This window comes from Solea solea, chromosome 17 (genome assembly GCF_958295425.1).
Source record: "Solea solea chromosome 17, fSolSol10.1, whole genome shotgun sequence".
NCBI classification, from domain to species: domain Eukaryota; kingdom Metazoa; phylum Chordata; class Actinopteri; order Pleuronectiformes; family Soleidae; genus Solea; species Solea solea.
The window spans coordinates 8,713,154-8,728,470 of NC_081150.1; the positions used below are offsets into that span (position 1 = coordinate 8,713,154).

Consider the following 15,317-nt stretch of genomic DNA (forward strand, 5'->3'; position numbering starts at 1 on the left):
CAGCACAGCTGACCCATGGCGCCTCCTTCCCTCTCGTCCTGTTCCCCTCTCTCTGTGTTTCCCCTCTTTTCCCCTTTCCCCTTGTTCTAAGACAGACAGATTGAGCCAGAGTCCTGCTACCTTCCAGTCTTCCCCACTCTTTATCTCCTCGGATTTTTCTCTTCCGTGTCACTCTTCCTCCCACCTCGAAGGACTGATGGACTCAATGAGGATGGAGGCAACCAAAGAAAACCCTCCCTTTCCCTCTGTTCAGCCCCGGTGAAGACGGAGCAAGGCAGGAGACGATGGTAAAAAAAAGGAACGAGTGGCTCCTTGCTCTCGCTCTACTTTGCACTGACACAGGGAGGAGGGGTGAGTGAATGTAGAGTGTATCAGAGAGGGACAGAAGGAGAGGGAAAAGAGAGGGAGAGGGAGGGAGAAAAAAGGGAATGGAAGAGCTGGAGTGTGTGCAATGTGCATGTGCGTGCAGGAGACAAAAAGAACATGTGTGTGTTTGTGTGTCAGCAGATGCAGACACATGGGTAAGGGGTGGGTTTTGCGAGTAAGCTTGCAAGGTATATTTAAGAATCTGAGAATGAGCATGTGTAAGAGTGTGGAAAGTGTATAGATGAGTAAAAGGGAGCAATATATGTGAGGAGATGGGAGACACTACCCTGTGTGAGAGTGCATGTGTGTATGTTTGGAAGGGGGAGGAGACGGGGGACAAAGGCTCCACCTACACTTGTCACTGTAGCTTGAGTAATGGTTGTTGAATAGCCGGTGGCCTGTTATTTATGAGAACTTCAATGATATTGGTAAGTTACTAAGGGAACCAATATCTTTTAAAAATAATAATACTAAAAAGAATCTATGAAACCCTATTGTTAAAAGTAGATCTATGCAAAGGTCAAGCATGGATTACAGTTAATGGTCAGGCATAAAGACAGACATGTATACATGAAAGAAGATTCAGACATCAGTTTCCAATATTTCTCAAATCATATTTTGTATGCTGCAGTCCTTCAAAAAATGCTGCAAATGTAATGAATAATAGATCATGAGGAAGAGCTTGGATATACAGTACAGCTTGAACTAAACCTGACCTGATGCAGCCCGTTGAGTTCAGGCCATTATTTCTTACGTTTCACCTGCGTTACATAAGGGGTGTGGCTGTGACTGTCTGCAGCCAAGGCCTTAAGCTAACTATTTAAGAACAACAATATCAGATGTTTTTTATACTGAAATGTTTGGTTGAATATGTAACAGGTAAAAATAAAAACAGAAAGACCTTCCCTAGAGCCATGCGTTTAGTTCGTCTGTTCTGAGCTACTGTCGAATCGTGGAAAACTCAGGCCAGGTTAGGTGGACGAGAACATGAGTGGAGCTATCACAAGCTGCATTACATTACAAGGAGTCCTTCACTGCTTGTTTATAAAGGAATAAAGACTGAAGTATTGGCTGTAGTGATAAGTAGTGGCAGCTACTTATTCTCTAGAGTATTGAGGTCTAAATCAATGTCCAGCGGGTAATTTTCTCATAGTGAAAAGCTGGCACTGGCTGGCGATCCAACCGAAAACTCTTCACCTTCATCTCTCTATTAACGTGAAAAGGGATTCTTTTTTGCAGACAGACATCCTCTATTGCTGGTCTGTGTCAAATCAATTGGTTGAAGGGAAACTATGGTCTTGTCTCTGACCTTGCAAAGTAAGGTCAATTATTTAGTACATGCATTTTGCTTGTTGAAACCTTGTTTGTTTGCCAGTAACCTGAAAAACGTCAATACAAACTGGAAGAGCACAGCATTGGGAGCAAATTAACTGGTGACTCAGTCATTTCTTGTGGCCATACATCAATCCACAGTATTCCTACATTAGCTGTCTCATTATGTATTACCCTACTTCAGTTGATACTTTATTCCACTGCGATATATTGGCAGTATTGCCTGAGTCATGGCATTATAAGACAAGCTGAGCAGTTTTGTAATATACAGTTCTGCGTAGCACTCCGACATAATGATCTTGAATGAGCACTCATAGTCAGTTCGGCAGCATGATTTCCACGTTTATACTTTACTTGTGCTGGACTTTAATCTACTTTTGCATTTATTACAATTATTCTCTATTGATGGAAAAAGATAATTTGATAACTGATCTATACCATCTATAGAGAGCCACAACAGATCTTCAGCCTTTTGCACCAATAAGTTTTTTTTTTTTTTTAAGAGTGGTAGAGCTAAGGTAATATGGGCTTTAAAGATCATCACATTTGCAGACCACTATGTGTGTACATTATTTGTCAGTAATGGATAATTAATATTTATTGCCATTTGCTTTGAGTTCTGCCACCAAAGCTCTACCCAGACAACAATTCCCATGATTCCACATGGCTTCACAACTACTGTAGGTCCTTTCTTATTGTTTTGATTGAGAAACCCCCAATGGCAGAGATTACAGACCGTGCATTTATTATACCTACATAATTGGATGCTGCACTGAAAGCAGACGTAGGAGTAAAACCCAAACAAAACAAAAGTCTATGTGAGGTGTGAGGATGTGGAAACCAGGGTGATTAGTGGCTCTGCTTTTTAAACAGAAGGCCTTGGTTCAAGCCCTTTCATCATCCCCTTCATCAGCTCTGTCGATGAGTCCTTGAGCAGTACAATGAATTGCAACCAGTTTCAGTGAGGCTCTTTAGTGGCTCTATGTGCAAAAATTGACTAAGGGGGGTCGTGAAAAACACATGTCTACTCAGCAGGATTACAGAAGGATTACAAACAAGGGGAGATATGAAGTATGAAGAGCAATGGGGGGGGGGGGTTCAAATACCCCCAGTATTTACCCCCTAGCAGTATTTAGTTCACAGCTGCTACATTAGACATGCACAAACTCCTTGTCACACACACACGCACAAACATACCCATGTATGAATGTAAATATTGTGTTTTTTTAATAAAGTAAGTTATTAGTAAATGTCTGGATAATTATTGGCCTATAACCGCAACCATGGGAATCTACATACATCCAGTATTTATAAATATTTAAATGTTGAAAAATATTGACGATAAAAAAGGTGTGTCACTGTTGAAACTGCAGAAAAACACTCAAATTGTTACTGAAAACAGCATTCAGAGTGCACAGACCAATCGGTGATAACTCATATGAAGTAACACCAGCAGGAACCAGCTCGTGTTCACATGCACTAGCTTTAAATAACTTATGCAGCAGGATGCTACATTGTAGAATGCATATAACCGGTAAAAAGTGGCTGGTCCGTTTAGACACTGAAGATACAACTATACAGCAGCTGTTGTAGGCAGGTTATCTTATTCCTTCTCCGCTCAGACAATGGTAATGTGAAATTCAGTCATTCGTTTCAACAAACCACATCATCTCCAATTTTGTGATCAACCTTTTTAAAACGAACGAGGAGAGTCACCTTTTTAAATGTGCTTTTTCTATGGCAGTGAGATTAAGACAGCAAAAGAAAACACTGTTGCACAGCGTTGACTTAGTTTAGCTGAAGGTTGGCGCACGGTCCCTCAGTGCTTCATCACAAGACGGGTTATGCACACAAAGAGGAGACGACTGCATGCTGCAGATAACACAGGCATGGCGACATGGCTTACTGTTTGAATAATTACGTGCAAACAAATTAACAAGCACATGCATAAAGAGAAACCATGAGGTGCAAGACGAGGCCAGGTCGAGCTTATGTGCGACATGCCTGGGATGCTAGTGTTTCCACTTGAAATGTTTTACAGAGACGGCACTGAACAGAAGCTACTTCATTTAAATGAAACTGCAACTCAAACACTCACCTTTTGTTCTTTTAATACATATTTAGCACGTTTAACAACTCATAGTCAAGTGTCATTGAGTGGTTTATTATTTTGATAAACTACAGTGTGTTAAAAAGCTACCAGAAGTGCTATCACATAAGGCTCGATATCCCTGCCGAGTTCTTGAATCGATTCATTTCCCATTTACAAGGTCACGACTAAATTCAATATTGATTCATTTAGAGACCATTTTGCTTGATTATGAAAGATTTTCACAGAACTAATGCTACAAATTGTGTCAAAATGGATCTCTCTAACCTGGTGTGTCATTATGACAATATGAGCATTAACTAATGTTTGGCACATATCTGAGTCCGTTTATGGTTAATGAGTGTTCCTACATGTGCTAGGTTTTTCATCATTTAAACATGAAAACCTTTCCAAGTAGTGACCTCATTTAAAACTACAAACCTTAATATCTGCATATATGTGCTCTTTAAGATGCCATGTTAAAAGATTTCTTCTCAGTCTAGCAGTGCAGAGAGGGAGAGATAAAGAAAACGCTATGAAAACAGCAGTGACTTTGTTTAGCTCAAGGTCATCTCACACTGTCTCAGTTATTATTCACTGAAGTACATAAAGCGAACACGACTAGAGCTAGAAATAACAGGGGACCATGACACTTTTATGAATAATTAAAGCCCAGTCATGTTTAACGCTCTTGCGCGTCTTGTCACTGAAAGCACACGTTGAACACAACATGCTTTGTTAAGCTCATCGACGCTGGCTTACCAGTTTACTGTGTCAAATCACTTTGGTGAACTTAATGTAAAGCAGCATTTTCACATGCTCTCATGCTCTGTCAGCATTCATTCACGCTCCAATTAACAAAATGACTATGATATAATTATTTGCTCATCTGCACTGTTTAGGTTTTTAAATCCTTTCTGCCTTCTGCCTGAAATGTTTTCAAGTCAAAGGTCCTGATACAACTGCTTGCTTTTTGAAGTCGCTGTGTTAAGAATATTTAGAGATGACCAGTTTGTCACAGAAACACAGAGTTGAAAGTACTTCTGCAGGATACAGTTCACTGATTACACCTGTCAGAAGACGTTAAGGATCCACTCCATCCCTTATGACACCATCTGACTTCTTTTTAGCTCCTTTACAAAGTTTACTCATCCGTTTTTGCTTCTGTTAAACAATTCCCAATTCCTGGTTCTCCTTTGTTTCCCCATAAAAGTCCATCAGTATTGTTGTTTAATCTCCTATTAATCTATTCAGTCACTATTATATTTGTACTACATTGCCAGGTGCCCGTTTGCTGCACTTAATCCTGATTTAGATTCCAACCTGTACTCATTCTCTGTAGCAATTTTCCAGTACTTTGTTGACACTGATGTTAGGTTATATATTTTTTTTCAAATGGTTCCACGGTTTCCTGCAATTTCATGGTAAACATAATGGCAGGTTTTTGATATAACGAGGCAATCTGCATCAGGCTCACCAGAACTACTGGAGGGAGAGAATCCTTTGTTGCAAAGCACATTTAATGAAGGATTTCTAATTTGTATCCAGGAATAACTTTCTGGCGATTGGATTACCATTTCTGTGCAAAACCATAACATCAAGAAACCATTTGAGCCTCAGTCTTGTTAGATTGCTATGGTGCCGTCATTATGCAAACCTTGCCAATAATCTGTGGTCTGGGATGGATATTCAGTTACAACAAAGACCTTATTCAGATGCTCTATCCATCAAATTGGAAATTCAGATGCTCTCTCACTCTAGAGAATTAGAAGAGAGGTGTATGTCCGTCTCTCTGTCTGTGTGTTCTCATGAATAGAGAAAGCGAGAACAGCTGGTATTCAAAACACTAAATGTTCAAAGGGTTTGTTTTTACCCATTTTTTACGTCCCCACCTTAAAATGTAGAACAAAACAGTCGCAGCTGCCATAAAATCTGGATTATGTCAACGAGTGGTTGAGTCAAACGACACAAATAAGTGTTTTATAATAACTGAATCATTTTTTTGTATTATTAATTTTTGATCCAATTTCCACTGTCATGAGGAAAATGTCTGTCATGCTTGTAAATAACACAATTATCATTAGATGTTTATTAAGACTAAAAACTGAGCAGGTCTTTCTATAGTTGTGGCCTCTGTGGGGAAATAAACAACAAACTTTACTTCAATAAATAGAGGCTACTTTTCACATTTCAGGCATTAATTATCCCTGATTAGTGTTCAACAAAGCCCTCCAACCCTGGTCCTTCAGATGTTGCAGGCTCCTGATTCAGTGTTTTTGTGGAAAGGAATTAGCCCACTTAAATGCAAATTAGCAATTTGCATCACCTGGCACGCGCTCGTGGCTGGTGACTAGAAAATGAGCATGGCCAATGAGTCATTTTATTGGAAAAAGCCAGATAGCACAACAGACCTTATCTCAACAAAATACCAAAAGGTCACAGAGCAACAATCCACCATTATCTGTCCATGAGCATGTGGTTTTTGAGTGCTGTGCATTTGTGTCTAGGGGCTTCTCTATATCGATGTCTTTAAATATACATACGTCTCTGAATGGAAAGCTGTGGGTGTGATGTTTAATACTGTGAGCACAAACGAGTCATGGCAGAGGCTGCAGTATTAATAAGAGTACTATTTTCACTTCACACATCACACTGAGCTGTTACTCTAATAATTAACATAAATATGAAGATGTACTTCGAGAGACAAGACAATTTAGATTTTTATTCCAATTTCTTTGACAAACATATTTTCAGGCTAACTGAAAGGAAACCTATTCAAGTATTCCTCACTCCTCATTTCCCAACAAATACCACATGAAGTGACAAGATTAGTGATGAGGATCTACCTACATTCTCTTCTGTGTTCATCAATATCGCATTCCAACAGATCAGTCTGAGGAATGTGAAAGAGAACTGTGTGTGTGTGTGTGTAAAACTCTCATCCATCTGTCTGGATGGAGTTAGACAGGCCAACACAATATTTCATGCCGGTTTGTCTTTAGCACACAAACCAGACAGTAGAGGGCAAAACAAGACATGAAAGCAGGAAGAGGCTGCACTGTGAATTCACAACCAGTTTAAGGGTTCCTCAACTGTAACATTACAAAACTTAAAAAGGTCTGGTGTGTAACATGTAGGATGGTTTAGTGGCAGAAATTGAATATGTGTTTGTTTGTTTCAGTGTATGCTATAGTCACTTTGAAATAAAACATATTTTGGTTTTCAAAGCCTTTTATAATCACTTTAGCCAAGGAACTTGCTTTATCCATTGCTCTGCCATGTTTACACAGTAGCACGAACAAACAAACGACGGAGAGCGTGGTTTTTTTTTTTGCATTTTGAAGCAGAGGCTTACTACACAAATAAAGAAAATGTACTTCCATGCCACTGTAGTTTCCTTACCTTAGTGGGAATGGGAGAATTGAGAAGCTTTATTACAATTTGCAGTGTCATCTCACCTTTAGGTCCCTAATTCTTAAACATTGGACCTTTTAAAGCAGATATATTGTTCATATATTTTTATATGAACAATGTATAAAATGAGAATAATCATAGCTTAATCCAAACCTGTGGGACACAGTTTTTCAATTTTGTGGAAACATTTGTGAAGTGATATTTTGGCCTGCTTCCTACAACTCACTCTGTTGATCCATGTATCAGTGGGCCTGTTGTGGATTCTGTTGTACCACGGATTATAGGATTATACACAGGCAATCAGACATTGACCACTTCCAAACAAACAGGAGAAGCACACTGAACCTCAGTGTTAGCTTGTGAGGAACACGAAGAGGAGCATAAATCCACCACAAATTAGTTTAATCAGTATCCATTGCTTCCCCTGGAATAATGTGCACAGCAGGACAGGATGACATCATGTAAGGAGCGGGATCAAACACGATGGTGTAACGGAGACAATCTACCAAACTGACATGCTCTACATTTCAGCATGAAGACAATGACTAAAATGTTATGTAAGTGCAATAATTAAGGTGTCAGGACATAATGAAAATAAACAGTGTGCCATAAAGCTGCACAGTATCTTCAACAATTATTAGTGGTTTCTCTGTCAGACTTGTTGAATTGTTAGAGGAGTCGTTGTTCTGCATCACTGTCTTCAGTCAGTAACAATACTGCTGCAGAGTTGACGGAGTAATTGCTCTCCCAAGGAGCAATTACTCATTTGCTCATCATTAGCTTTTGGCTTCAAATAACAGAAACATAATGCTCTAATGTACAGTATGACCATTTTCTTACAAGCTTGAGGGTGGCAGCCAATTCCTCAACTCACCCAGCAATAGTACCACTTTGTGTTCAAACCCTCAACACTGCATCACCTTGGTATAGACATTCACCGATAACATTCACCCATTTTTTTTTGCGTCTCATGCATTTTAAATATATTGTTGCCAAAAAACACAAGCAACATGATGATGGGAAGTGTGATGTAAACATCCCCCTGCCCCATCTCCAACTCCCACACAAACACACTGTCACTCTTTGTGTCTCTCAGAGAGACCAGCCATCCACAAACATTGTGACAGCTCAGTTTTAGTCATGCTGACAGCTCTCACACACTCATGCACATGTATACAAAGCAATTAGTGTAGCTACTTGACAGTGGGACTTGGGGAGTCCCAGTCCATCTATTATACCCTGGATAATGGATGTGGAACTCCATGGTAATAATGTCATCATTCCTTGATGAATATTTACTTCAACACATTTTCCCTTTTAAAAGCACTTACAGATTATTAAGATAATTTTATGTTATTGGGAAACCTTAAGCTAATTTTGGCAACAGCTGTCCATGTTTATATCCTGCACAAATGTGTATACCGTACGCTCTATGTTGATTGATACTTCTTTACTCATATTTATAAAGCAAATTCCTTGTGTGTTTAAAACCTACTTGGCAATAAAACTGATTCCGACTAATGGTCATCGTCTTTAGACCGGCTTGAATATAACCACAGAGCATGCTAGTTAAGACATTCTCAAGGCAGACTTTTTGTACAGAGACAGTCGCTGACTTAATGTCATTACATTCATTTCAACATAGATGGCATGGATCCTATTTCATTTCTGCCAATTGATTTTGGCTCACAGCAGCCATAAAGCTTCATAACTGTTGCGTCTCTAATTTGTGCGTGGGCTGTTTTTGTGGTGGCAAAACTGGTTCAGATAATGTTCAACAGAAAGTGTCTGCTAGAATTTGATTTAGGATGATATGTTTTATCTGCGGCTACACAAGCGGATACATTTATGAAATTATGAAGACTCAAAAGACTTTTATTCCTCCACGGAATCAAATTCCCTCTTAGCTCCTAGCATTCTGTTATAAAGTTTAGCATTAGCCTGACAACAGGAGCACAAATATGTTGCCTGTCTGGCTACAGACTAGCCTGCCCTGAGTCTTCAACAAACAAAGCAGCTCAGACACAATATAGAAATCCGCAGATTTAATTCTGCAACATACTGATTTCTCCATTTCCCATTTTAAACCAAACTTCAGACCAAGACAACAAGTGTGTGTAACCCTGAATAGACAGATAGAATAAATTAACTATGTTCTTTTCTCATTGTAACGAAAACAAACAAAATTCCCTCCACACTCATATGCTCCATACCAGGAAATGTACTCCATGAACAACATGGATTGTATCTTCATACACTGACCATTTAATTCCACCAATGTCTCAGCACTCATTAATTCAGCAGCCATTAAAGCTGCCTTTTCTGCACAGTGCCAACATTAGAAAGAACTGGCATGGTGGTAAAATGGAAATGAGCTCTCAAGTACCCCCAGAGTGCTTGATCAGGCCTGTTTGACTCTCTTTTCACTTCTGCAGAGCACATTAAGTGTGAGTGCATTACATAAACTAACTACAAATATGACCAGCAGGTCATAAACCAATTGCTTCAATCTTTTTTAAGTGGTATAAAAAAAAATACCACCTGTACACAAGCGGACCAACACATTAACAACAATGTGAATGCCATATGCAAATCCATGTAGCTTTGACAAACAAAAATGCTAAAAAACACAAATGGAATGGAATCAGTTCACAATAATGTGTCATTATTCCAAACATAAGCTGCTGCAAGAAAATGTTGCTCCACTGCCACAGAGACACTCATTATCAGGTGAGTAGACAGCTCCCCCTAGTGGCACAATACTGTAAGTGCGTACTCACCAAGTTGTAGTGAAGTCTCAGTGTGGTAATAGCCCTCTTGTTGCTTCTTTTTCAACATAGAGCAAAGATCCATCCGCTCCACCATTTGGTCTCCAAAGAACCTGAGTGTTGCATTGACAGTGACAAAGTTAGTATAACAAAGTTTAGGACAGAGAAAAGCAGAGTGTTGATGCCTCCAGCAGAAAGAAGAATTAAAAAAAAAATACATTATTATTATTTGTAGTAGTAGTAATAGTAGTTTATATAAAACTGAGGTCAAAAATGATGAGGATAGTATTTCTATATTACTATAAATACAGAATACTGACTTGTGTTTATGTATGTTAGCAAACTTACAGTGTTGACACACAACAATATACATTGTCCCACTACTTATTAAAGACGTCAGTGTACGTGGTCTTTAAAAATGTTATATGAAAAACTAAGCACCTACTTGTCAGTATAGTTGGAGTAAAGGGCTGGCTCCACACGCTTTATACCCTGCGAGACACAGAGAAAATCAAGTTCATGTATTAATCACACATGGGCGCACAGACACACACACACTCACGGAAGGATGACAAGGATGCCGCCCAGCAGGCACCAGACAGGATGTCATCAGGTGTCAAACAGGGACAAAAACATAAGATAGATGCTGTACTTCCTCTGACTCTCACCTCAAAACCACAACTCATCTCCACTTATCTTTTTGTACCCTTCACCCCTAATTATATATATATATATATATATACACTGTATATATATGTTCATGACCTCATTTCATCCAACCATTTCCTGCTCCCTTGTAACTTTTTGTAATCCATCCTAATATACTGTAATAGCTTGACATCATAAATTGGGAAATTGCATTCACTCTATTTTATTTTAAAATACCCGACAGACAAGTTATTCCCACTTGTAGTTTTTTGGTCGAGCAATAAATTGATATTTAACTGCTGGATGACACATTTAACAGCCAGCGAGAGGTAAGGGAACTTGGGACAGAGGAGTAACACTGCGGCCATCTCCAGTCAGTTTGTAACAAGTAAACAAGCTAATGTGGGCTTGTGTATAAAACCAAATCATGTATCATATACTGTTCTAGTTTTTATTTTGTAAACTGTTCTAAACGTGCCAGTCCAACTTTATTTAACTGAAGCAAATGGTGGTTATTTAAAGTTGATGTAATGTCTTGGTCACTAGTTACAGTTAAAAGTGTGTATTATGTCTGATATAGGATTGGATATTTCGACTATCTTTACCAGAGGGTTTATGTAGAATAGAACTTCAATGACGTCTGTTTGTCTCATGTTTTGTAATACCTGACTGACTGTCTTATATGGATGATTGTATCTGTGAGCCGAGGTTCTGTTTGTTTTGGGGGGTCTTTTCTTTTCTGCTGATAACCCCTCCTAACTATGTACTGGACTTTTAGGATACTAGGTTACTAACTCTATGTATGCACTTCTGTGTGTGTGTTCGCACCTGGGATCGTAGTTTTGACGCTCTTGACAGCTTCATAATGGTGAGGTGGGGTTCAAACCCACGACTGCCTCCTTGCAAAAGACCCTCCTCTTCAAAGCAACTCCGCAACAACTCTGTCACAAACACAAACAATGAGATACCATTCATGAATATGGTCAAAAAGGAACGCTAATGTATGTTAACATCATGTTACCAAACAGAGAAACATTAGACGGATTCACACCCACAAGATCATGAGTATGCTGTACATCCGCTTCTTTATCCCAAATCTGCTTATAGACTTTAGTGAAAGCTTTAATGGCAGACAATAGACGCAAATGGCTGTGAACGTGCGTCAGAGGAGGTGAAAGGGCTTTTTGCTGGAGTATCATTTCACCACATAAACAAAAGGCACATGCACAAAAACAAGGGCACAAACGCACAGCCCACCTCCAAGGGCAGACACGCACAGACAAAGACACACACACACACACCAGCTGATGAGGTTCAGTGGGAAACAATAGAGGTATTTTTAGAAGAAGAGCTGCTCAGAGAGAGGAAGGTTAGTAGATAATCAATAACGGTGACAGAGAGAGCAGACGAGAGGAGGACAAGAGTCTGACTTCATGCCTCCTCCCTCCTTTTACTTTTCCAACAACAACAAACACCTGCGCTTTTGAAACTTGAAGAAATATGCACCGTGCATGATTTGGGACCCTTGTTAACATTTAACCTTTGTCAAATCATCCAATTGCAAGTTTTACAAGTCCACATCTACAATTACATGCATGCAGATTTTATTGTCTTGCTTATTGTTTCAATGTTTAAAAATGTCAAACAGTTTTGGCAAGCTTTGGATAACGGACAATAATGTCAGGCTTTTTTCTTGTTATTATTATTGTTGTTTCGGTTATTGATGTAAATTAAACTTTTCACGGGATAGATTCCAAATAATTGCAGTCAATGGAATTACTCCTAACATACAAAACTGCTGGTGTATTTTTTCTTTTCTTTGCATCGACGATAAAATGAGTACTTGAGCAAAACTGTTTCTATTAATACGTTCTCGGACCACTTCATGCTCATTGCAGCACAGACTCAATCACTCAAAGGTTAAGACAGTTGTGTTTGATGGGGACAAATATAGAGACTCTGCCCCTTATGTCTGATGAGGGACAGAGAAAGTTTGATGGAGGAATGTAAATCTAATCAGTGCCTGCACAAAATGCATACTTTCGTGGCAAGACACACCCACTTCCACTGCAAATCTCTCAGGCAATTTGGTACGAGAAGTTAATCACAGCCTCTGTTTCTGATTATTTAACAACAACAATTTATATCCAACTCCAACAGAGAACTAAGATCTTTCCAAGAGAAAGACAGAATAGGGGTAAAAACAAAACTGTCAAAGTCAGAGAGCCATTCCAATGTATAAGCTACATTTAGCTTATACATAAGCTAAATGTATCTTGGAATTTATAGACTTTACATTCATTTCTGAAAGGCATTAGATGATGACAGGACAGTTAAAAGTTTAACACTTGTCACTGACCTGCCAAGCTGTCCAGTGTGTGTCTGTGTTGTCCGGGGCCCAGCCCAACAAACACCACCTCCTTCCTGAAATGACCGATGCCTGAGAAGGGCAGCACTAGGTCCCGCCCACCCAGCAGCTCAGCCAATGATGGCTCGACCCGGGCCAGCACGGTAGCCGCTCTGAAAGGAAATAATACAGACATGAGGGAGCAGAAGAGCACACTACACACACTCACACACCAGTTCACAGCTTAATCCTTTCCCTCCCTCCCACTCATATTACATAACAAGAAAATCTAGTGATTACTAATGACAAAATCTTTTACTTGATTGAGATTAAGAATCAGTGTCATCCAATGACATTAAATAATGCCCTTGTCATTTCCAGCAAGAGCTTCACTCTGTAGCACAGGTTAATCTGTACCTGGTATTTGCACTTGGTGTAGTTCACATTTATTTCAGTTTGAGTTAAATCACATGGATGATTTTGTAGCATCGTTCACAGCACTTTCAGTGGCAGATATGTGGGTTGTAGCTACCGTTTTGCTTTAACACAATATGATCAATCAATCAAACAGTCTGCTTAATTCAAACAGGACAGCAAGCACAGACAAAGCTTCAGTCAAAGCACCAATAACAAAAGAAAAACCCTTCTTAGACATGAAATTTGAGTAGAGATGAGAGTTGTATTACATAGCCTCTGTAGCCTCAGTGACTGTCCATCTGAAAAAAACACCTTCAGCACTATTTTCAAGGCTCATTACTGGAATTTGAACCTGGAAAACATCCTCTCTATCAGGAAGAGAGAAATCATGGCATGTTTGGAATTATTCACTGCAAAACACCAACTTTCCATCACCAATGTGTGTAAGAGTCACTACTGCAGCATTCTTCCGAAAACAGGGGTTTACATGGCTGCATTAGAGGAGGGAAAAATCGATAATATTTTCACACTGTGATATGGTTTGTGTATGTGGCAGCATGTGTATCCACTCACAGGTCTATTTGCTCCTGATTGGCGAGATGGGTGACTAACAGTGTGATGTGGAGCGTCGGGACTGGGATCATAGCTTTAGCCAATCGGGGCTCCTGCTGAAGCACCGCCTCTTGGACCTCAGCCACAGCGGAGCTTATCTGTCATTGGACACATTAACTTTCAATCATCAGCAGTTACACTGAGGCAGATGCAGACACATGCAGTAACAGTCATTATCCACTTTCTTGGTGTTCATAAATGTATTATCTTTATCAACTTTAATACTGAAATCTGTTTTTCTGAGAGATGAAATAATCAAGCACATAATCAATTAAAAAATTAAATGGCAGTGCAAGTACTCAAGTATGTGCAGTATACAATGCATTGATTCCATACCTTTTGGTTAGTAATAGGGATGGAGACAAAGTAATTGGGCCGTTGACTCTCTTTCTTCTTTTTCTTGTCTCCATCCTCCTCACTGTCCACTCGCACTCCACTTTCCCCTCTCTTCCTCTTTCTTTTTTTCTGGGTTGACCCAGACTCTGGGCTGGGGACTAGAGAATGGGCACTGATTAAAAGTCAAATCATAGTCAGGTAGTCAATGATACAGGCAGCTGTCCACTTTGTCAGATATACAGAAGGGTCAGTGTTTTGTTAGACAGTAATTCATACACAATGGCAATTAGCTATCGACAAGTCAAGGAAATCCTACCTTTTATTTCAAGGAATACATGAAAATGAACATAATAATTATGTACGTACATTCCAGCTCCTTCCATGTGGTGGGACTGGTGAGAGCAAATGGAAGCTCTGACATTAAATTGTCCGAACTATGGGCCGACCTGAGCTTCTTCTTCATCAGCTTCTTCCACTCCCTCTTCATCTTCCTTCTTGTCTTCTCATTAGATCCTGTACGAGCAAACACACATACTGTACCTGGATGTGGTCTCAACTTGGATACAAAACAAAACTATATTCTTATACTGATGATATTGACATGATATAATGATATCTATATATTACAAGTGTTATAATAGAGTGGTAGAGAGGTAGGGAAGCTGCTAGAGTGCAGTTTGCATGTATGATGGTACATATCTGTTTGCAGATAATAGTTTTAAACAGATATGTAAATATTAGGTAAACATTCATGTGAAACTATATGCTTTACCTGAAAAAGACATAGTAAAACAGAGGCTGCATCTAACATGGCATGCTTGGAATGAGTTGTTGTAAAACTGCTTACACTGAAAACTTGTATAAGAGTCAATGTAGCAGCAACTCGTTTAGCTATCATATCTGTAGTGATAATGAACAGCATCACAGAGAATGAATGGAATGAATCATATGACGAAAACATAATTGTGGCCAGTTAGGGTGGAACTGT

General features: G+C 39.4%; 1 protein-coding gene across 1 annotated transcript in view; it reads right to left on the reverse strand.

Annotated features, from left to right (window-relative positions):
- LOC131443344 (A-kinase anchor protein 7-like) overlaps positions 1–15,317 on the reverse strand; it is a 32,887-nt gene that overhangs the window by 16,425 nt on the left and 1,145 nt on the right. The window contains exons 3-9 of the mRNA XM_058612878.1: positions 14,696–14,842; positions 14,330–14,487; positions 13,955–14,091; positions 12,977–13,137; positions 11,446–11,558; positions 10,415–10,461; positions 9,982–10,082 (exon numbers count right to left, since the gene is read on the reverse strand). Of these exons, the coding sequence (XP_058468861.1) occupies positions 9,982–10,082; positions 10,415–10,461; positions 11,446–11,558; positions 12,977–13,137; positions 13,955–14,091; positions 14,330–14,487; positions 14,696–14,842 (864 nt within the window). The remainder of the gene's footprint in view (positions 1–9,981; positions 10,083–10,414; positions 10,462–11,445; positions 11,559–12,976; positions 13,138–13,954; positions 14,092–14,329; positions 14,488–14,695; positions 14,843–15,317) is intronic.